At 37.1% G+C, this 24,284-nt stretch overlaps 1 protein-coding gene across 6 annotated transcripts in view; it reads left to right on the forward strand.

Moving 5' to 3' along the window:
* Ctnna3 (catenin alpha 3) overlaps positions 1 to 24,284 on the forward strand; it is a 1,468,839-nt gene that overhangs the window by 985,399 nt on the left and 459,156 nt on the right. For all 6 annotated transcript variants that reach the window (XM_021173456.2, XM_029482772.1, XM_029482775.1 and 3 more), the window contains one exon: positions 6,297 to 6,453. In XM_021173456.2, coding sequence (XP_021029115.1) covers positions 6,297 to 6,453 — 157 coding nt within the window. The remainder of the gene's footprint in view (positions 1 to 6,296; positions 6,454 to 24,284) is intronic.

Here is a 24,284-nt window from a genome sequence, read left to right on the forward strand (position 1 = left end):
TAGGCAATGGAAAACTAGCAATCTGAGAGGTGATCTTCTCCAGGGAAGAGCTTATCAATTTACTGTCCAGTACCAAATGAAATGGTCAGTGCTTAAACCATATATATATATGTGTGTGTGTGTGTGTGTGTGTGTGTGTGTGTGTGTGTAACACCATATGGATTAAGTAGTTTATATTCATATATATACATATATATAAAATTATATAAATATGTGCAATAATATATATGTATGTATATATCACTTTATGGCCTAGTAGTTTATATTCATATATAATATATATATACAATAAAATTTTATAAATGTGTATAATATGTATATATATAAAACACTATATGGTCTAGTAGTTTATAATCATATATATAATAAAATTATATAAATGTATACAATGAAAAAAATATGTACTAGCACTATATGGGCTAATATATATGTATATATTACAAATGAGGGCATAAGTTTAAAAAAGTATTTGGGAGCATTAGGAGGGAGGAAAGGGAAGGGAAAATATAATTATATTATATATCAACAAATTTAAAAATTTCAAATGTGACATGTGAACAAGAGGGGTGATAAGGTTAGGGACAGAAAGGAAATGGGGAATTAGGAGCTAGGGAAAACCAACAACAAACTACAGTTGCCCAGTGGAAAAACTGTTCCTTGCTTTACAGGGAAGGGGTAATTTAAAGCCTGGAGAAGATCTGCTTGGTTGGGCAGAGGGGTTGGGGGAGACTTCATCCTCATGATGTGTAGTGACATTTCCTTGCATCATTATAAGTAAAGTTTGTTTCATCTCCTGAGCTAGAGAAGGAGAAGGAATGAGATCTATGTGATGATCATAGCAAAATCACAGAGCTACTGTGTGTTCTAGGATCTGGGAATTGAACTGGACAGGGTAGTGGGCAATATGCTATAAGGAAGCATCTTAGATGAGGCTAGCCCGAGGAGGCCTACCAGGAAAGGGAATTTAGAGTGTGCTTTTAGTTAGCTGTTTTTCTACCAGAAGTTGCCAGGAGTGGTAAGAGGCATGATCCTCTCTGAATTTAAGAGAGAAATATGTTTGTAGTATAGAACGTGATTTTGAGAAAATAGAAGCAGGAAGTAGGGTACTTTCATCAGGATATAAAAACAGTCTAGTGAAAATATAATAAGGGCCAGAATTTTTAAGACACCCTTAAATGCTAACTGACTACCAGGTAATTGCCAGGTCCAGGGTGATTTTAACATATATACATCTCCTCCATAATCAAAAGAAAAGAGAACATCTTAGAAAGCAAGGGAATTCATTTGAAAATTTAACTAAATATGAAGAAGACTGAAGTATGTTCATTTTTTTTTGTCCAGTGTGTATAGCTAAAATGCCAGAAATATGACTCAGGAGAAATATTTTTCCATCTTCAAGAGGGTTAGTACATCTTCCAAAATGTGTCTGCTTTTAGATTTAAGCTGAATATCAGCAGAGTCAAGCAGGATAAAGCTTTCTCACAGAATACAGCATCATCGAATCAGATAAATTGGATCAGCAGTTGAACCGAAAATGTTCTCACAAAATATCACCTGTCATATATTCATGGCTCCAGATCCCCACTGCAGCTTTTGCACAGTATTTTCAAGGCATGCCTGGCTGAGACGCCATCATTTCAACACAGACATGTGTGCACACAGTTGTACAATTGTGGCAACAAGGAAACACTAGAGACATGAACTTTTGCGGTGTACACAAAGGTATATTGTAAGTTAATAGGTTAATAAAACTCTACAACTGAAGTCAAGGGGCACCTCACCGGAGTTATAGCCAGAGTTACAGTGCATTTCCTTAAAATTTAAGGTGCTTTTCCTTCACAGGCAAAGAAATAAAAGAAAAGAATGTCGACATAATGTTTTTAAGCAAGTGGATTCAGCTTTCTACCTGTAATATTCTATTGAAAGAATTTTAGCAAGGTGTAGGCGTTAGCTTGCTGAGTGGAAAGGGCACTTTTTTAATGCAGTCATTATGGCTAGTGAATCTGAACATCTAAAAGCATCTCTTCTTGTTTGTTTCAACAATCTATCCTCCAACTCATTATGTGGCAGTGCATGGCCATGAGATCTTGATCCCTTTGCCTCCACCTCGTGAGTCACCATGACTGGTGTACGTCAGCTGGCAATAGAAACCACGCCTTTGTTTATGCTAAGTGCTCTTGCGGTATCTCTGGTGCTGTGATAAAAATGCCACGATGCAAAGCACCTGGGCAGAAGAAGGGGTTTGCTCTGCTTACAATTCCAGGTCACAGTTCATCATAGCAGAGTACTCGTGTTGGCTGGAAGCAAGCAGTCACACTCGATCCACAGCCAAGAGCAGAGAGAAGTAAGTGCAGAGTGGTCTGCTTCCTGTTCAGCTAGCTTCCTTTACCGCTGAGAATTCCAAAGATTGGTCCTGCTCTCAGTAGGCTTGACTTCCTATAGCAATTAACTAAATTGTGGCACACTCCCACAGGATATTCACAAGCCATTCCAATGTAAACTTTAGTCCTTCACTGAGACTCCGATCCTGGGTGATTCTCTCCTGTCTCAGGTTGACCATTAAACTAATGATCGCATTGGGCAGGTTGTCTGCCAACACAGCTGTTCCGTGGCATCTTGTTATTCAGACCTCTCCTTTTACCCTGAACTTTGGAGATAATCTTTATCATGTGACCTTTTAACATCTTGGTTTTCTACCTCTTTCCCCAAGACATATTTCTTCCCTTAAGTCACCCTTTCTATTTCCTCTTTGTCTTACCTGCACACTTCTTTGATTGCCAAGGTCTCTTCTTTCCTTATGCATCACTATTCCTGTTTTTAATCCCAACACTATACCCCTTGTGCATCAGCTGAACATTCTCCAAGAAATGGATTTAGGCTCTATCTTGCTGTGACTACTTCTTTAAAACAAATGAACAAACAAACCACCCCTTACCCTATGAGTTGCTATCTATTTTTCATATTGCATTCTTTTGAGATACCTTTCCTCGTGAAACAGAAAATGCTTTCCATGCAGAGGCACTTCCGGAATATATCCTACATTATCCCTCTTATCATCAGGTTATGGTAGTAATCCTTATTTTTAAGTGTTGTATGCTATAGTTCCATCCTATCTTTTTTTTTTTTTTTTTTTTTTTGGTAGCACTACAGGGAGCTTAAGAAAGGTTCTTGCTATAACAAATTTCAAGAGTGACCATCAGTATTGGAGAGTGAGAAGCCTAATGCCACCTGCTCCCAACTGTCTCAAGAGCAATGGTGATATGGTCTCAGGTAGCAGCAGAGCAGTTAAATACACACAGCTGTGACGCAGGCTTTTGTTGAATTTTACAGAACAAATGGTGGAAATAATGCTTGATAGCAACACAGTTTTAGGTAGTGAAAGGATATGATCTTTTCCCCCGAGGTGAAATTCAAAATATAGTTTGTACTTGTCAAGTTGTTTTTCGATATCAAGAAACAGGATGGGAAATGACATGAAGGAGTTTGAATGACATGTTGCCAGGAAGGACAACTAGCTCTGTCATGGCAGTTGCTGAGTTTACATCCTGAGTACCATTTCTTAGCTAAATAGCCGGTATGAGACCTTTCTTTTCCTTGGTCTCCCCACCTGTGACGTGACTAAGGATTCAGTGTTGTAGCTGTAAAGGCATCTAAATAGTGTCTAACAGTGAGAACTGGCTGGCTCTTGTTTCCATGTGTTTTAAAAGAAGCAGGGGACAAGGGGGTATCATGATGATGACTGCTCTAAAATTTGGATGGATGAGGATGACAAAAAAAAAAGTGCCATTGTGCTCTGTAGTCCTGAAGTCTGAGTTTCCTGGAAGCAGGGAGGGAGATTCTCAAATTGTTGCTGATGTGAAAGGCACAAGTAATTCTAATTCCTTATTGCCTTAACACCAAGATACTTGAGGCCAGAGGAAAATCCTATTTTTTGAACCCATGACTGATCAGCATCATGGTCAATTCAACTGAGAACTGCTTGGATATGCAAATTTGAAGCCTCCCTCACCACAAATCAACTGAACCAGAAACTAGAGGATGGTGGCTTAGGAATCTGTGATTCTTCTACAGGCTGAAGTCAGAGCATTGTCTGTTTGGTTGCATTTGTCAAGATTCAAGCCTCTTTCCTGGTGAGATTATGCATGTGTTAGAAGGCAATAGGGGTGGTACCTGTGATGTGTCAGGTATGGAGTCTGACGGATTGTGGCTATGCAACCACAATTTGCTTCAGTATATGAACAAGCTAAGAGAAAAATAACCCTTAGAAGAAATGCTAGTTTAAATCTTTGAATCCACGGTGTGTTTGTTTTTCTATGGAGAGAAAATGGCTTGAACGTCAACTCTGTAATAACAGAGCCAGTGGCTAAATCTCTTCAACTCTGACCTTCAAACCCCTGGCTGCTGTTTAGCATCTGATCATGTCCCCAATCAAGATCTTATTGCCAGTCTTCACAATTCTCATGGAAAAAAAACTATATTCATCATCTTTCTTTCAAGGATGAGTTCATTTATTCTGACAACACAGCTGACATTTATTCACCACAGAAACTCTAGAAATTTCACTAACATATGGAAACAAAAGAAAAACAGAATAAAACACCTCACCTTCTATCACACAGAGATGACCACAATTTTGCTGGATATAATCACTGAACTTATTTCTAGCATGTTTCCATGACATCTCATGAAATGTCTTTCTTTATGATATCTTATTATCTATCTTGTATGTGGATTTGTTTTGACTCTGTCATATACTGTTTTCAATGGGCTTACTAATGACTGCCTAGTGTTTCTGACAGGAATCTTTGACCTACCCTTAATTTTCTTTAATTTGTTGAAAGCCCTAGGAAACCCTTTTTGTTACCTTCACCACTGTAGCTCATGTGTTTTCTCACTCCTATAACTTGCTAAGTGTGTTGAGCTCATTACTTGTCTATAGCATAGTGCTAAACAGATTGCTCACATACTTGAATGCCTTTTTGATGCATTCCAAATAGGCATAGTCCTGTGGTACAAGCCAGAAATTCCTTACCCACCATTTACATACTCAGGCTCTGAATAAAATGGCTTACTATACTCAAAGGATTTTCATTTATCCTTGAAAAAAATCTTCTTTGCCTTTAACATCACCACTACTGTTGATGTTATTTAAATAAATATCTACTTCAATACAAAGTTGTCCAATTTTAACACACTGTCCATTATCAACCACCATACTGCTTGACCTTACTTTTTCCTTAGTTTTCATAAATGTCTCACAGACCTTCTATTTTACTGATATCCCCTATCAATTATCAACTCCAAAGAAGTTGTAGCATTTGCTTATATTGTCTTCTATGTCATATTCTAAAACCTATAGTAGGACTTCACATGTAAAGATTTTTATTTGAGATAGGTAATCATTGGATGTGTAATTTAATGTGCACATTGAAGTATTTACTTTCAAATAACTTTTTTTTTTTTTTTTTTTTTTTTTTTTTTTTGAGACAGGGTTTCTCTGTGGGCCCCCGGTTGTCCTGGAACTCATTCTGTAGGCCAGGCTGGCCTCGAACTCAGAAATCCACCTGCCTCTGCCTCCCAAGTGCTGGGATTAAAGGCGCGCGCCACCATCAAATAACTCTTAATTTAATGATTTTTACAAGCACAGGCTCGTGATCCTGTGTGAATCTAAGTTCCCAATTAAAAATGTCATACTACAGGGCCAGAGAGAAAGCAAGGTGGTCAAGAAGTCCACTCACAACAGTCTGTGTCTTCAGTTCCAGGATACCTTTTATCCTCTCTAGTCTCTGTGGGTGTCAGCACACACAGAGGCATGCACACACATGCACAAAAATAAGAATACATCTTAAATAAGTGTCATTCTTCCCAAAGATTATTCTTAGCACTTATATGAAAGATAATCTCTCTATTTTGTAAGCATTCTCCCTTCTGCAACTTTTACTGATAGCATTCAAGTTTAAATCACATAATAATTATATGTGATCTTTCACATTGAGCAATATCCAAGCTTCTTGAATTCTGACACCCATTATATTTTTATATCCTGCAACCCTCTGATGTTGTCATGCAGTAGATGGCTTTAAAAACACTTAAATTATTAGGAAGTCTTAATAAAATTGATATCACAAAAAACAAAACGAAGAAAATGCACATAGTGATATATGCCATTTACCTAGTTGCTAGGATATTCAAATTGAATCATAAAGAGAGAGGAAGAAAAACAGTACCTGCTGTCTGCACATTGGCTTTTATTTTCAACGGAAGTAACTATATACATACCATCTATATCTTCACAGATCATAAATGCTGCACTTGCTTTGGCATCAAGACCCAAGAGTCAAGTGGTCAAAAACACCATGGAAATGTACAAGCGCACATGGGAACACTACATCCACGTCCTCACTGAAGCTGTGGATGACATCACCAGCATTGACGACTTTCTGGCTGTATCTGGTAATGCTTTTGTCTTTCCATAGGTACTCATTATGTTGTCAATGTTCCTTTCATAATTACCTGCATGTATATTCATGTGTACCTGCACATGCTATGGTCCATATGTAGAAGATAACTTTCCCTCACTTTCCTGTACCATATGAGTTCTGAGAATCTAAGTTAAAACTTTAGGCTTGGTGGAAAGTGCCTTCTTGTACTGTGCCATCTCATCAACTACTTTAGGAAGTAGGTTAAGGGTTACTAAAATTGATTTGTACAATACAAAGGGTCCTTTATATTTGAGTGTCTGGAGGGTGAGTGCGGAAATGCATTACTGGCATGAATGCCATTGGTGGTCCATCTGGTATAATGAGTCTTACTCCTGGAAGAATTTTTAGTTCTCAAATGTCTTTATGTTTTTAGAAGATATTCCTATGCATTATAAAAGAATAATGGGAGGAAGGATCTGGAAGGGTTAGGCTTTTTCTGCCTTTAATAAATCCACATGTCTCAATATGTTTAATATTCTTGATTTTCTTAAACTTGCTTTTCAACAAATTTTATCTTCACTTGGGAAAATACACATACACACAGTTAGATAGATAGATAGATAGATAAATTAAATATGGCATTTCAGCTCCCAACATGTTTATTTGATATTTCTAATCTAAGGTATCTACAAAACAGTCTAAATATTTAGCTATGTCAGCAGGAGATGGGTTTCAGACTCCATGTGAAGCCCAGAGAATTCTCCTGTGCAGGACAGAATCCCAACAGAATGGATAGAGGCTCATGAAACCTGTGCTTAGAAACATTATTTGGATTTTGGTTATCTTATTATCAAAGAAAATACCTAAAACATTTTCTTCACTTTTCTTACCTTAACCAAGTAAAAAACTATGTAAAATAAATGATATGTTTTCTTATTTAATTTTCATGAAAAGACAGTTTTAGAATGTGGTTTTGTGCCTTCATAATAAAACACACTTTCTCATGAATACTTAAGGTTTATTATGATTTTCTGATGGAATGTAGCCTACTCTGATTAATTTGTAATATTCAGATGCACGTGTGCCTACTGAGTCATACTAAGCAATTGTGCCAGATATACAAAATATTTTAAAGTTGGACTAATTATAAGAATGTTCAAAATAACTTGATTTTTATTTAATTAAAAACTTGACAATTAAAAAAATGTATTTGAGAAAAGATTAATAGCCCCTGATCTGGTTGATGCAAAGATCTTTTTTGTTCAATACTTTTATTATCATAATTGTTTTTTAAATCTACATATCTATCTATCTATCTATCTATCCGTCTGTCTATTATTTATCATACTCATTACAGAACAGAACTTGTTTAGTCCCTTGCACATTCCTAAACCAATCATTAGAAAAGGAACAAAATTCCTCTGGTTAGTTTTGAATGGTGGCATAACTAATATTTGACTTAGACCTAGAACATGATGCTAGTATTCGTTGATTTTTGTAGCTGAAATGCTTTCACATTAATAGGTTTTAAGCCACTAATATGCTACCATGGAGCTGAGTTGATAAAAAATGTATAGAAATTCTAATCAATAGCCAAGGGTCTACCAAGTCCCGGGGCTTAGTCTTCCTCATAATTCAACCAATATGGCTAGTCACTTATCATACAAACAAAATGAGAATTTCATTAGTAAAGAAGACAAAGAAAAAAAGAGGAGAGAATGTGGTTAACAGATAATCAAGCTTTCCTCAAAACACTGTGGAGTTTCCACAGATGTGTCATGACATGGTCTTCATTAAGTTTGTGGGCATTGATTTCACCTTGACTCCAATGGCTTTTGTAGCATCAACTTTCTCAATGTATTTTTCGATAGATGATAGGACCTTCTCTTTTGATATCCCAGGTCCAATTGTTGAAAAAGAATATAGCTGGTTGAATATAGCATTCTAGCACCAAGCTAGAAGTCAGAGGTAGAAGATCTCAGGCTCAGTGATAGATGGGTCTATGCTGTCAGTTGACCAGGTTTGATTCACAAAGCTTAAATGTGTGTAGTCACTCCCAGTCAGGACAGAATTATTTGGATTTGTTGATATGTTCAACAGTAAAAGATCTTCCCTAATACTTTTTAAAGATATGTGCTGGGCTAGGCATTGGTGGCTCATACATTTAATCCCAGCACATGGGAGGCAGAGGCAGGCACATCTCTGAGTTTGTGGTCAGCCTGTTCTACAAACTTACTTCCAGGACAGCCAGACAGGGAAACCCAGAGAAAAGTGTCTCAAAATAAAAAGATGTATGTTTGTATTCAGACTCTACGTATCAAATAGACCAAGTAACAAATAGCCTCTAGAGACCTGAACTGTGAATCACCAAGAACAAACCAGGCTTCTCAATTTTAAGAGAAATTTCCTAAAGTCTTCCAGTAATCAGGGTCTGTGCTCTGTATATATAAAGGATGAGAGGAGATATGTTTGAGAACCTTTCTCTTACAAGACTGTCCTGTCATCTAAAATTTCTAACACCAGCTACCCACACAGGGGATACAACTTGAAATACAAAAGTCGTGGAGCTTGGTATGGAGGGAAGCTGAGACATTGTGGCTGTTTGGAAGAGAGTTTACAAGGGGGATTGGGAAGGCAGCTGAGAGGAGTTTACAGGCTTCTGAAGCATGCCTTACCTATAGCTTACACATGGCTGTCCCGAATTGCAAAATGCATTCTGAAAACTGACTTCATATTGGCTTAGGAATGTGAAGATCTCCTTAACTAGATAGTTTTAAACAAGTTAATTTTCCTCATACGTAGCTTCCCATTCCTTACATGACCTTGCAAGCTCTAACGAGGCAGTTACTAAGTAAATAGTAGGATTTATTTTCTTTTAAAAATCCTGTGTCAACAATAGTGTCTATATCTTGTCCTTGTGTTAAATGTGTTAAGTTCTGGAATTAATGGTTTGGAAAAATCTTCATGCCATGAAAAGTAACATTTCTCATTAATCATCATGAGACCCTGTGACCCTGACACTCAAAGATAACTTGATACTGTCGTCAAAAATGCTCGAAAACTGGCCTTTTTGTTTATGGCATCATTATCATCATGACCTTTGGCTTCTACAAAGTTGTAATCTAAATCATCTGACAAAATAAAATAAAAATAAATAGATTTCCCATGTCTTTTTATAAGTTAATTCCAAATAATCAGCTTATATATCTAAATCGAACTATTGAATTGGTTGCATATCAAACACTACTAAATATGAATGTGATATTTGTGAGGTAGGCATCAGGGTATGGGGGTTTGTGCAGGGGTAACCAGAATGTGGGATATCATTTGAGATGTAAATGAATAGAATGATTAATTAAAAAGTAAAATTTAAAGAAGATCATATACATTTATGTTTATATTGTTGTAAAGAAGCACTATGGCCATGACAACTCTTATAGAGGCAAGCATTTAATTGGAGCTGGCTTATAGTTCAGAGGCTATATTCATATGAAGCATGGCAGGATGCATGCAGAAATGGAATTGGAGAGGTTGCTGAAAGTTCTAAATTCAGATTGGCAGACTACGAGAAGAGAATGCCACACTGAGCCTGACTTGAGCATCTGAGATTTCAACCCCACTCTCAGTAATGTCAGTCCCTATGAACCTTTGGGAGGCATTTTCTTTTAAACCATATGCGCGCGCATTCCAAGACAGCCACGGCTATACAGAGAAACCCTGTCTCGAAAAACCAAAATAAATAAATAAATAAATAAATAAATAAATAAATAAATGTATAAGCTATATCTGTATATTCAGAGCCTTGAGCTTTTAAAAAATTTCCCATAGATAAATCAGTTATTTATTTATTTACTTATTTATATTTTACATTCCAAATTTTATTCCCCCCATTCACCCTTCAATTCTTCCACATCCCATACCTACTCCCCACCCTCTTTCTCCATGAGGATGTCCCCATCCCACCCCTTACCCCACCAGACCTCTAAACTCTCTGGGGCCTCCAGTCTGTTGAGGGTTAGATGCATCTTCTCTGACTGAACCCAGACCCGGCAGTCCTCTGCTGTCTATGTGTTGGGGGCCTCATATCAGCTGGTGTATGCTGCCTGGTTTGTGACTCAGTGTCTGAGGGATCTTGGGGGTCTAGGTAAATTGAGACTGGTCTACCTACAGGGTCATCCCCACTTTATATAATTTTTCCTTTCATTTATTCCTTCTAAATCCTTCCATATACCACTCCTTGCTTTCTTTCAAATCCATGCCTTCTTTTTTCATTAATGGTATCATATAGAAAGATATATATTCTTAACTATATAAGTACAACCTGCTCATTCTCTATAATGGTACTTGTATATATGTTTTCAGGGTTGACCATTTGGTATTCAATAATCAATTGATATACTCTTCTCTGGGGAAGAGGTGTTTTGTTTTGTTTTGTTTTGTTCGTTTTCTTTCAATTTCAGGATTCCCGTAGTTCTTTATATAGGATTGAGGCCGCATGGTCTTTCCTTGGCGTGTTTATTTTTACTATCTGTGTTCAGCTCACCCTTTAGGCTTAGGCAGCCATATTCTTGAGAATTTATGGGTATATACTTGATTGGACTTAGTGGTGCAATCTCATAGAAAGCTCTCTGGTTTTCTGTGTGTGGGAATCTTTCTTCCCAATCCTCTTAAAATTTCCCTGAGCTTTAGGTGCAGGCGTTGTTTTGTAGATGTGTCCTTGGTACTTGGCTCCATTAATTCTGCATTTTGTTAGGTTGTGGTTTCTGTCTGTTTCCTTCATGAGGTGTGAAGACTCATTTACCTGTGGATTTGAGGACACATATTTAGAATTGAGTCTAGGGATTTTGCTGGTTTAGTAAACAGGTGATTATAGGAGGGACTCCTCCAAGATCCATGACTTCATTAGGTGGTGTAGTTGGCTAGTGCCAGGAAGAATTTCCCTCCTGTTTAATGGGTTTTAGACCAACTAGAGAGTGGTTGGTTATAGCTAAGGTATTTGTACCACGACTTTATCCTTAGGGTTGCAATTTCAAGTTGGTCCTGTTAGATTTCATAGGCATCATAACTAAGTGGGCCTGTTGCCGTTTCCCTCCTCTGATTTCTCAGTGCAAAATTTTAAAGCCAGAAGAGCCTGGAACAATGCATTCAACATCCTAAAAGACCAGGATGTCTAGTGTAGAATAATATACCCAATAAAACTATCCACTATAGTGGAATTACAAAGAAAAACTTTCCATAATGTAAACAGCTTAAATATTTTATTCAATTAACCAAGTCTGAGGAAAATACAGGACGGAATATATTGGACTGAAAAGAGTAATGCTTATAGACCCAAGATCCTTGAGCTTTTGAAAGAAAATAAACTGCTACAAATTTTTTAAATAATAGCATTGTAAATTATATCAATTTTAGGGTATAGTTTCCGTACCAAGTCTAGAAGCCAAAGCAATGTGCTGTCCTGCTAAATAGGGTTCTTAGAAATGAAAGAGAAACAAACCAATATAGCACATAATATCAAAAATCTCATATAATATAATTGTTGTACCTCACTTTTTTTTCTACTAATATGTCCAAAAAAAACAAAGAACATGACTGATATTTATATTAGTAATCCGAAGGTGAGAGTCACCTTGCTGAAGGAACCCTGGCTCAGGTTCAATAAACAAGATGTCTTAGGTTTGTTTGGTGTTTTATGGCTTTGTTTTGTTTTGTTTTGTTTTGCTGAGAAGAGACAACATAACCATGGCAACTCTTAGTATAAAAGGCATTTAATTGAGGGTGGGTTTATAGTTTCAATAGTTTAGATTATTATCATTATCATCATGGCACAAAGCACGGCAACATACAGGCAGGCAGAGTACTGGGAAAGGATGAGAGTTTTACATCCTGATCTGTAGGCAGCAGAAGGAGACTGCTACACTAGGTCTAGCTTGGGTGTATGAGACCACGGAGCTGCCTCCACAATGACACAGTTCTTCCAAAAAAGCTACACCTCCCAATAAGGCCACTCTCTATGAACCATGCATTAAAACACATGAATCTGTGTGTGTGTGTTGGGGGGGGGTGTCATCCTTATTCAAACCACAATAGCAGGTATCTGTATACCAAGAGTAGAAACTTTCCTTTATCAGAGTCCAGAGATAATGTATGCCAACAACCTTCTACCCCACTCACTAAAATCAAGGAACAGTGTTGTCATGTTTAGTTTTGCCCTTCCTAATTTCTGAGCTAGTATTTCCATGTGGTCATATATCTCTCTTCAAGCTTTATGCTCTCTTCAGAAACTTTTTGCACAGATTTACATAAGGCATTGTATAAAGAAGGGAAGAAAGCATGTATTTAAAAATGGACTAGGTTCTCCAAATGTCACCCATTATTCCTTTATTGGTAATTATGTTTTGAATTACTGCCTATAGTTACATGACTGAAAAGTTCCTCAGCATGTGAACTAGAGCTTCTCACACAATTCCACACACTAAGAGTCAAGTTCCCTCAAGATACTCTCGCTGGAAGGAACAATACAGATATGACAAGATTGTACTTAGGGTGTTATGCAGCTATCTGTAGACAGCTACAATTGGAAGTCCTTTCTTGCCTTTGTCAAAATCAATTTGATGAACATTTTTCCTGTCACTTTAAGGTAGAGTGGGAACAGTCATCAACAGTTCTTAAGTGCACTAAGGATTTGATTTTAGGCTTGTGTAACAACATGACAGATCATTTCTCAGTTCTTTGGATGCATACATTTTCTACAAAATCTATCCATGCCTAACTACATTTTTTCTATTTTGTAAAATATTTCCTTGAAGTTGTCTTATCAACTATGCATTCCTTTTTAATTAACTAATGATGTACAACAACCAATTGTATTAACAAAGGCCTCAACTAAACCAAATGAAAATCAGTTGTAAATATTTCTTTTTATTTAGTGGTGACTACATATTGTCTTAACTTTAAGGGCATTTTTTTTTTTAAATCGCAAAGTGTATATACTTCAATCTGTGTAACTTACATGATATAGTAATTTATATGGGGAATCCTGAAAGACAATGAACAATTAGAAGACAAGACTGTCCTTGCCACAAAAAAAAAAATTGCTTACATCAGCCAGATTTGGGCATTTTTCATAGTCATTGAATTACAACTGAAGTGGCAGTAGCAGTATCTTTACCTCTTTACCTATATATATAATATATACTTGCAAAACTCCTCCAAGAAGCTAGAATGGAGCATCCCTCCCATTTCTCATGAGAGTGCATATACAAGATCCGAGCAAACAAAATTCTGTGTCTGGGCTTGTGAGATAACATTCTACATGGATTTCAGGATTCTGAGAAATTCTTGGGAATTTTTAATTGAGTTATATTTATTTGCTATGTGAATATTTATATTCCAGAATGCAACTTAACAATTTTCACTGTTGTTTCTAACTTCCTACTGTGTATGCCAGGGATTAAACTCAGGTTGTCAGTCTTGGACCAGGTACCTTTACCTGATGAGCTATCTGGACAGTTGACTTCATGGAGAATTTTAACTAGTTAAACTTCTGCTTATAGACTTACTCAAAAGACTGTGTTATGAAAATGTCCATAGTATATTTCAAAAATGAAGCTAAAAATTGTCTTTTTCCCCCAAATTCAAGTTGTAGCAACAGAATATGATGTTGGTTTCTGGGGTCCTGGAGGCTATAGAGAGTAGGGAGATGTTGGATAAAAGATACAAAATCTCAGTTGCATAGGAAGAATCAAGAGATCTATTATAAAATGGTGGTGACTACATCATTAGCAATGCTTTGCATGATTGTAAAATGCTGATAGAGTAGATTCTAGTGTTGTCACTATGAACAAAAAAATGTAAGATGTAATACATATTTCAGCTTGAGTTCATCATTCCGTAGCATGTATAAATTCCAACTCAAAATATGTTATACAAGAGATATTTTAATCATTATGTGTAAATTTTAAAATATAAACATAATTGTCTTCTTATAGACAGTATAGCATTCCTACCAACATCTACATCTACATTATCTTATAATCTGACATCAAGACAGTAGATTTAGTCTTTGACCAGGATGAGGCATATAGAGAAATTCAGGTAGAAAGAAATAAAGTATATTTAGGGCTGACTGTTTTGCTCTTCCCTTTCATACACATGATATTTTGGAAATAAGAATATCTTTTTCATTTTTTAAATGGCCTTCCATCAACATGTTAATAACTATGCCATTCTCCACTTAATATTTATTAACAGATATTTGGTGAGGTTCTATAAGTTCTTGGGCTGTTTTAAGTTTCTAGAGATAAGAGTCAATAGAATAGGGAGAAGTCTCTCTGTACTATTAGATCTTACATTAAGATGAATGAGTTTAAATTGCCTTGAATAGTATCCAGGACATGGTCTTGCAGGCCTTTGTTAAAACACGATCTAGGTAATAACTGGACAACCTTTCTTTTTATTATTTGCCTTTGAGATGAAATTAGAAAGCTCTTTTCATAGTGGGACAGGCTAATGACTGACAATATACTTTTGTATTGCATTTGATACATTTTCTCTTACATTCTCTCTTCTTTTCTTCTATCCTCTATCATGTGGAATTGCAAAAATACCCTGATAGAGAATTTTGCTCTTTGACAAAGAAAGAATCACCTGGTCTCATGCGCTGGGAAAAAGCTTTGTTCTTCCACCTCATTGCACCAGTCCAGATAACCAAAATAACTGGAGTGTTACCTTGGGAGTCATGACAGGTGTCAAAAATAAAAAAATTCCTGATGATGACAATTATTAGACAGATGTACAAAAGAGAACTCTGCTACACTGTTCCTGGAAAGGAAACTTTTATCGTCTCTGAGATCAGCTTATCTACCAATGTTTTTATGTATGGGTGACTTTGTCCCAAATCATCCTTGAGGTAAAGTGGGGAAAAATCTGCACATATTCTAAAGTGTTTGCATATGTATAAACATCAAGAGATTCCCCCCCCACCATTGATACTTGAAGTCAATCAGAAGTAGCAAATTTACTTGCTGACACAGTCTTACACAGGACATATTTTATAAGGTGGTCTTCAGTGTATAAGCATTAGAGCATCATGGTCATCATGCTCTAAGTGTAGAGCAAACTAAACATGGAAGAGTATCTCTTCCCTGGTAGAGATATAGTCAGACAACACTGATGAAGAGTTACCTGAGTCTTCATTTGTGGATATGATGAATTTTAACCTTAATTCACCATCACTTTCTTACCCTATTCTCTCTGTAATACCCTCCAACATATCTCTCTCCCAAGCCCAATTCCTCTTTTTACATTATTATCATTATTATTATTATTATTATTATTATCCCCAAGGACGTTTAAAAGTTATACAAGGAGGCGCCGTATTCTCTCTTTATCACGAACCTGGTTCATGGGGTAAATTAACAGATGGCTCAGTGGTTAAGAGCACTGACTGCTCTTCCAGAGGTCCTGAGTTCAATTCCAAGCTCATAGCCATCTGTAAGGGATCTGATGCTCTCTTCTGTTGTGTCTGAAGAAAGCTACAGTGTACTCATAAATAAAATAAGTAAATCTTTAAAAAAAAAAAAAAGTGGTGAATTCTTTTGCCAGGCAGTAGTGGCACACACCTTTAATCTCAGTACTTAGGAGGCAGAGGCAGGTGGATTTCTGTGTTCGAGACCAGCCTGGTCTACAGAGTGAGTTCCAGGACAGCCAGGACTATACAGAGAAACCCTGTCTTGAAAAACAAACAACAACAACAACAAGTGTCTCCTTTTGCCTCAGTAAATGTTTTATTCTCTCTCTGGGATATTTAGATGGTGAGACCTACATTAGTCAGAATACCCCAGAAGAGCAGAACTGTAGAATGAATATATATATATATATATATATATATATATATATATATATATATATATATATTAGATGGGGTAATATCTTCATAATAAGATTTGTGTAGTCCTACAGTGGTTGTCTCACACAGGAGAACCCAAGAATGCAGTAGCTGCCCATTCTACAAAGGCAGTTGTCTCAATAGACATAGCTTCTGGAAAGCTTCATGTCTTCACAATACATTGGAAGCCCAAAGAAGCTTGTTGTGATATCAGCGAAGGAAAGCAGCAGTAGCAGCAGCAGCAACAGAATAGATGATCTTGCAGGTCAGAATGATAAGGAAGAGAAATGTAATGTTTCATCCTTCAGTTTTCTTTCTTTAGTTTACCCTTGTGAAGGAGCACCCAGCATCTAGGGTATGTCTCTCACTTCAGATAATCTGATTCAGTAAATCCATCACAGATGTGCCCAGAAGTTTTAATTCAGTTCATTCCAGATGTGGTCAACATGACAAGCAAGATTAAGGGTCATTAGAAGCCAGTCAGACTGGATTTCTATAAAATAAGTTAATTGCATAAATAAAACTGAATTGGAATTAAACTAGAATGAGGGGCTGGAGAGAAGGTGCAGCGAGATTGGGTACTTAATGCTAAGTTCTCTTTTAGAGGACCTAAGTTTGATTCATATCACTCACATTTGGCAGCTTCTAGCCAGTTATAAGCAGTGACAGGGGTATCTGACAACTCTGCCTTCCTTGGGCAGCTGCTGTTATGTGCATAGACACACAGCTACATATTTTAAGATACAAGACTGCAAATATATATATATATATATATATATATATATATATATATATATATATATAACTCAGTGGAAAATACTACTCATCATTATTGATGCTGAAAATTATTTTCTATACCATATTGTTATTTCAGCTTTTATTAAATATTTATAATAATGAAGTTCAAGTGAATAGAAACTAAATATAGAGGCATAAGGTCAGGTGGCATAGATGAAAGTGTGCTAGGTGACAGAGCTCACCCTGAAGCTCATTAAAGAATGGTATCCAAGTTGAGATGCTTGACTATGCAATAGGCATTGCTTTGTGTTGCACTATATGGCCTGCATCCTTACTGTTACAAGAGCTCTGACAGAAGAAATCAGGAATTCAAGGTCATCCTTTGCCATGTAGTGAGATACAGTCGTTGTGGACTACACAAAACCAGGTCTCAAATTTAAACAAGAAGGAAAATAAGTAAATAAATTAGGAAGACAAAAAGTAAAATAAGGACACACTATTTTTGGTAAGGAATTTTTATTAGATATTTTCTTCATTTATATTTCAAATGTTATCCCCAAAGCCCCCTATACCCCCCTCCCCCCCGCTCTTCAACCCACGCACTTCTGCTTCCTGGCCCTGGCATTCCCCTGTACTGGGGCATATAAAGTTGGCAAGTCCAATGGGCCTCTCTTTCCAGTGATGGCCGACTAGGCCATCTTTTGATACAAATGCAGCTAGAGTCAAGAGCTCTGGGGTACTGGTTAGTTCATAATAATTTTAAAAATTCAAACTTTTCTTACTCATAGTGTCATAGTTGTAGAACAGTATTTAGTGACGTTTTTATACCATTTTCTTATTCCTGTTTGGTGGATAAGGGTAGGAAAAATGGATAGATATTTTTATAGTGTTGTTTTGAAATTTTCAGATCTTTATTAATATATTTCTGTCTATAAACAAATAAACAAAACAATGCAGTCTTTTCCTGTACTGGGTCATTTGATGTTCATTTTTATCATGCGTCTCCTTCCAGCTATATCTGACACTGACGTCCTCTGTGTAACCTTTCATAGGATTTTACAATTTACCCTCTTAGATTTTGATTACAGCTTTTCCCCTGATAAGCCGATCTACAAGACAGACTTTCTCTCATTGGATTAGGAAACAGAGATCATCAAATTAATCAGCATCTTTCCCAGAAGTAGTGTATGCCCACCTTTGGAGATGCAAACTCCAAGCGAGAACTGACAGTTTTCCCATAGGAGCAGAGGGGATGGAAATTATTTTCTTTGTGACTGTGTGCTGGGCACATTCCTGATCGCAAGCAATGTGGGGATGAATATCCTTTAAATAAGCATCTAATTAACACTTTGGAATTGACAAGCTAATCTTTTTTTTTTTTTTTATGTCAATGAACAAATATTACTTTCACTCCAGAGATTCGATGGTAAATGGGGAGCAGTGCCCTTACACACAGGAGAAACAAGCCTTTGAAGGACAGTTTAAATCATGCAAACCTGTCCGGCAAGGAAAACGCAACACCATCGGTCGATTGATGCTATGGGAACCCTGGGAACCCAGGGAGGACTGCTTATATACACCCCAGCACTGGGGAGGGCTATGTGTCTTCCTGGGATTGGTCAGCCTGTCGACACTTCATTAGCATGCACACCCGCTCAGGAGGGGTTGGCGCCAGATTCGGGCTAGTACCTGCACAGTGGTGTTGTTTAAGGCCATGGTACTGGCGCCATCTTTTAGGCATCGGCTGCCTACACAAACCAATTGTCATAAAAGCCATTGAGATTGTCATTATATCAGCAAAGGGTTCGTGGGACAACTGTATTTGCAACTCACCAATTTTAGTTATTTTGAATTTATCATCAGCCTTTTATTGGATTTAGCGTGTAGTAGCTCATTATAAGGATCCACATGATAATTAAAATAAGACGCAAAACACAGTCCAGGTTTATAATAGTAGTCTTTATTTTCACCTCTACAATAATTATACACATTTGCAAATAATTTGCTTCTCCAGGACAGTTTTTAAAAATGTGTAAATAGCTGGAATTTATCAATAATTTATCACCTTATATCCATTTGTAGATCATTTTTCAGGTTTTTTTCTTCTTCAAAATTTTCTTTTTTATTATTTATTTAATGACTTTACCGACTGATCGAAGACCCTGTCCCTCCTTTCAAATGCTACCCTCAAAAACTCCTCTCCCCATTACGACTCTTCTTCCTCTCAGAGAAGGGGAGGCCCCCATTCTGTACCACTTCACCCTGGGGCATCAAATCAGTGCAGGACTAGGTAACATCCTCTCCCACTAAGGCCTGACAAGGAAGTCCAGCTAGGGGAAGGGGATCCAATGCCAGGCAACAGAGTCAGAGACGGCTCCTGCTCTAATTGTTAGAAGACTCAACTAAAGACCAAGCAGAACATTTGCCACTAATGTGTGGGGTGCCTAGGTCTAGCCCCTGCATGCTATTTTGATGGCGGTTCAGTCTCTGTGAGTCCTCGTAAGCCCACGTTGGTCTACTCTGTAGGTCTTCTTGTGGTGTTCCTGATTCCCCAGGCTTGCTCAATTCTGTTCCCCACTTCCACAAAACTCCCTGAGCTCCATCTGAGGTTTGGCTATGAATCTCTGCATGTGTTTTCATCCGCTGCTGGATGAAGCCTCTCAGGGAACAGTTATGCAAGGTTCCTGTTTGCAAACATAGAGGAGAATCATTACTACTGTCATGGGTTGGCGTTCTCCTATAGGACGGGTCTTAAGTGGGGCCAGTCATTGGTCGACTATTCCCTCAGACTCTGCTTCATCTTTATCCCTGCACATCTTGTAGGCAGGAAAAATTTTAGGTCTAAGGTTTTGTGGGTGGTTTGATGTCTCCTGCCTTCCATTGTGCATCTTGTCTGGCTACAGAAGGTAGCCACTTCAGCCTCTATATCCCCCACTGGTAAGTATCTCAGGTAGGGTCACCCCCAAAGATTTCCCATAGCCTCCTTAATCCAGGTTCTCCAGCTGGTCCTGAGGATGCCCCCTACTGTTGCCATTTTCAGTACCAGTCTTTCCCCCTTCCCCCACATCTGATTGCCTCCCATGCCCCTCCTCATACCCTTTCCCATCCAGTTCTCTCTCTCCATCCACCTCTGGTAATCATTTTGTTTCCCTTTCTGTGTAAGATTCACAGATCCTTCCTTGAGCACTTGTTATTACAAGTTTAGTTTATTTGGGTCTGAGGATGTTATCCTGCAGTATATGGCTAATATCCAACTATATGTGTGTATATCTTACATGCTTTGGTAGGTCTGTTACCTCATTCAGTATGATATTCTCAAGTTCTATACATTGACCTCCACACTTCATGAAATCTTTGCTTTTAACAGCTAAATAATATTCCACCCACATTTGCCTTATCCATTCTTCAGTTGATTGATAATCAGGTTGTTTCCAGTTTCTGCCTATTATGAATAAAGCTGGTATAGTGGGACATCTTCTAGGTATATACCAAAGAGTGATATAGCTGGGTTTGGGTAAAATTACTGCCAATTATCTGAGAAGCTGCCAAATTGATTTCCAAAATGGATGTATACAACATGCTTTGTACTCCCAACAAAGATTGTTACCCATGCTCTGCAGCCTCACGAACATATGCTGTCAATTGAGTTTTTGATCTTAGCTATTCCAATGGGTGTAAGATGGAATCTTAGAATGTTTTGACTTGCAATTTTCTGATAACTAAGGACTTAAACATTTCTTTCAGTGCTTCTTGGCAATTAGATATGTCCTTTCTGAGAATTCTCAGTTTAGCTCTTTACCTTGTTTTTAAATTGGGTTATTTGGTTTGTTGGTGTCTAATTTCTTGAGTTCTTTACATATTTTGGATATTAGTCAGTCATCTGTCTGATGAAGGGTTAGTGGAGATCTTTTCCCAATCTGTAGGCTGCTGTTTTGTCCTAATAGCGGTGTCCTTAGCCTTACAGAAGCTTTTCAGTTTCATGAGGTTCCATTCATTAATTTTTGACTTGAGTGCCTGGTCTGTTTGGAACATCATCTGCCAATGTGTTCAAGGCAGTATCCCAATTTTCTTCTATTAAATTTAGTATGTCCAGTTTTATGTTGAGATTTTTTGGTCCAGTTGGACTTGAGTATTGTGCAGGGTGATAAATATGTATTTGTTTGCATTCTTCTACAGGCAGAAATCCAGTCAGATCATTGATGAAGAAGCTACCCCTCCCCCCAACCCCATGGCATGGTTTTAGCTTTTTTTTTTCTCAAAAATCAAGTGTCCATAGATTTGTGACTTTATTTCTGGTCTTCAATTCTATTCCACTGATCAACCTGTCTAACTTTATGCCAACACAATGCAGTTTTTATTATTATTGCTCTGTAGTACAGCATGAAATCGGTGATGGTGATACCCCCAGAAGCTCTTTCATTTTACAGGTTTATTTTAGCTACCTTAAGTCTTTTGTTTTTCCATATGAAGTTGAGAATTGTTCTTTCAAGGTCTGCAAATATGTTGGAATTTTTATGGGGGTTGCTTTTGGTAAGGTGGCCATATTCACTATGTTAATCCTACTGATCCATGAGTATGGGAGATCTTTTCATTTTCTGATATCTTCCTTAATTTCTTTCTTCAAAGATTTGAAATTCCTGTCAAACAGGTCTTTCACTTGGTTGGTTAGAGTTACACCAATATAGTTTTATTATTTGTGACTATTTGTAAAGCATGTTATTTCTCTCATTTCATTCTCAGACCATTTATCCTTATTTATAAAGGGGGATGCTACTGATTTCTTTAAGTTGTTATTATTTTTTTTAATCCAGCCACTTTGCTGAAGGTGTTTATCAGCTGTATGTGTTCTCTGGTAAAAATTTTTGGGGTCAGTTATTGTGATATTTTGACCTTTTCCTTCCCAGTTTGTGTCCCTTTGATGTCCTTTAGTTGTCTTATTGCTCAAGCTAAAACTTCAAGTACTAGTTTGAATAGATATGGTCAGAGTGGGCAGCCTTGTCTTGTCCCTGATTTTAGTGGAATTGGTTTTAAGTTTTTCTTTACTTAATTTGATATTGGCTATTGGATTGCTGTATATTGCTTCAATTATGTTTAGGTATGTACCTTGTATCCCTGATCTCTCTAAGACTTTTAAAATGAAGGGCTGTTGGATTTTGTTAAAGGATTTTCAGCATCTAATTAGATGTGGGCTTTTTTTTATTATTATTACTTACAGTTTGTTTATATGGTAGATTATGTTGATGGGTTTCATATAAGGAACCCTCCCTGGGTCACTGCTGTGAAGCCTACCTGATCATGGTGGGTGTTATTTTTGATGTGGACTTGGATTAGGCTTGTGAGTATTTTAACATTTTTGCATCAATGTTCATAAACGAAATTTGTCTGAAATCTTTTTCATTTTTGAATCTTTATGTGTGTGAAGTCTCTGTGTGACTCTGGCCTCATAGAATGAGCTTAGCAATCTTCCTTATGTTTCTATTTGGAATAGCTTGAAGAGTATTGGTATTAGCTCTTCTTTAAAACTCTAGTAAGTTTCTGTGCTATAACCATCTCACCCTGGGCTGCTTGTTGTTGTTGTTGTTGTTATTGTTGTTGTTGTCGGGAGGCTTTTAATGGTTGCTTCCATTTCCTTAGGGGTAATAGGACTATTTAAATTGTTTGCATGGTCTTGATTTAACTTTGTTAAGTAGTGTTTTTCAAGAAAACCACCCATTTCATTTAGATTTTCGGATTTAGTGGGGGACAGGCTTTTGAAGTAAGGTATCGTGAGTCTTTGGAATTCCTTGGTGTCTGTTGTTATGTCATTATGTTTTTGTTTCTGATTTTGTTGATGTATATACTCTCTTCTGCCTTGTAGTTAGTTTGGCTAAGGGTTTCTCTGTCTTGTTCTCAAAGAACCAGCTCTTGGTTTTGTTGATTCTTTGTATTGTTCTCTGTGTTTCTAATTTATGAATTTCAGCCCCAGGTTTGATTATTTCCTGTCATCTACTGCTCTTGAGTGTGATTGCTTCTTGTTGTTCTAGAGTTTTCAGGTGTGATTTTTAAGTTCCTAGCATGAGATCTCTCCAATTTCTTTCTGAAAGTGCTTAACACTATGAACTTTCCTCTTACCACGACCGTCATTAAGTCCCATCAGTCTGAGTATGTTGTGTCTTCATTTTCACTGGATTATAGAAAGTTTTAAATATCTTTTTTTTATTTCTTCCATGACCCAATGATTGTTGAGGAGAGTTGTTCAGTTTCCATGAATTTGTAGCCTTTCTGTTGTTTTCGTTGTTTCTAAATTCTGCCTTTAATCCATGGTGGTTGGTTTTGTTGTATTTATTGAGGCTGGCTTTGTTACCAAGTATGTGGTCAATTTTGGAGAAGATTCCTTGGGATGCCGAGAAGAGTGTATAGTTTTGTTGTGTTTGAGTGAAATGTTCTATAGATATCTGTTAGGTCCATTTCATTCATAACCTATGTTAACTTCATTATTTTTATGTTTAGTTTCTGCCTCAATCACGTGTCCACTGGTGAGAGTGGAGTGTTGAAGTCTAGCTATTAATGTGTGTGGTGCAATGTGTGATTTAAAATTTAGTAAGTTGTCTTTTACAAAATGTGGATGGCCTTGCATTTGGGGCATAGATGTTCAAAACTGAGATACCATGTTGGTAGATTTTTATTGAGCATAAAAGTGAGTTTAAAGTGGGATGAGCATAAAGTGAGTTTCCCTAATCTCTTTTTATTAAGTTTGGTTGAAAACCTATTTTATTAGATATAAGAATGGGTACTCCAGCTTGCACCTTTGATCCATTTGCTTGGAATTTTTTCCAGAACCCTTTATTCTGAGGTAATATCTGTCTTGTTGCTGAGGTCTGTTTTATACAATAGTATAAAGAATCCTGTCTTTGGATCCGTTCTGTTAGTCCTCTGTCCTTTTATTGGGGAACTGAGTTCATTAATGTTAAGAAATATTAATGAATGAGCAGTGATTGTTAATTCCTTTTATTTGATGTTGTGGTAGTGTGTGTGTGTCTACTTTCCCTTCTTTGATGGTTTTGGTTTATTTATTTTCTGTGCTTTCTTGGATATAGTTAGCCTCCTTGAATTAGAATTTTCCTTCTGGTATCTTTTGTGTGGCTGGACTTGTGAATGGATATTGTTTAAATTTGGTTTTGCCATGGACTATCTTATTTTCTACATTGATAGTGATTGAAATTTTTGCTGGGTATACAAGTCTGGGCTGGTATCTG

Source organism: Mus caroli, chromosome 10, assembly GCF_900094665.2.
Source record: "Mus caroli chromosome 10, CAROLI_EIJ_v1.1, whole genome shotgun sequence".
NCBI classification, from domain to species: domain Eukaryota; kingdom Metazoa; phylum Chordata; class Mammalia; order Rodentia; family Muridae; genus Mus; species Mus caroli.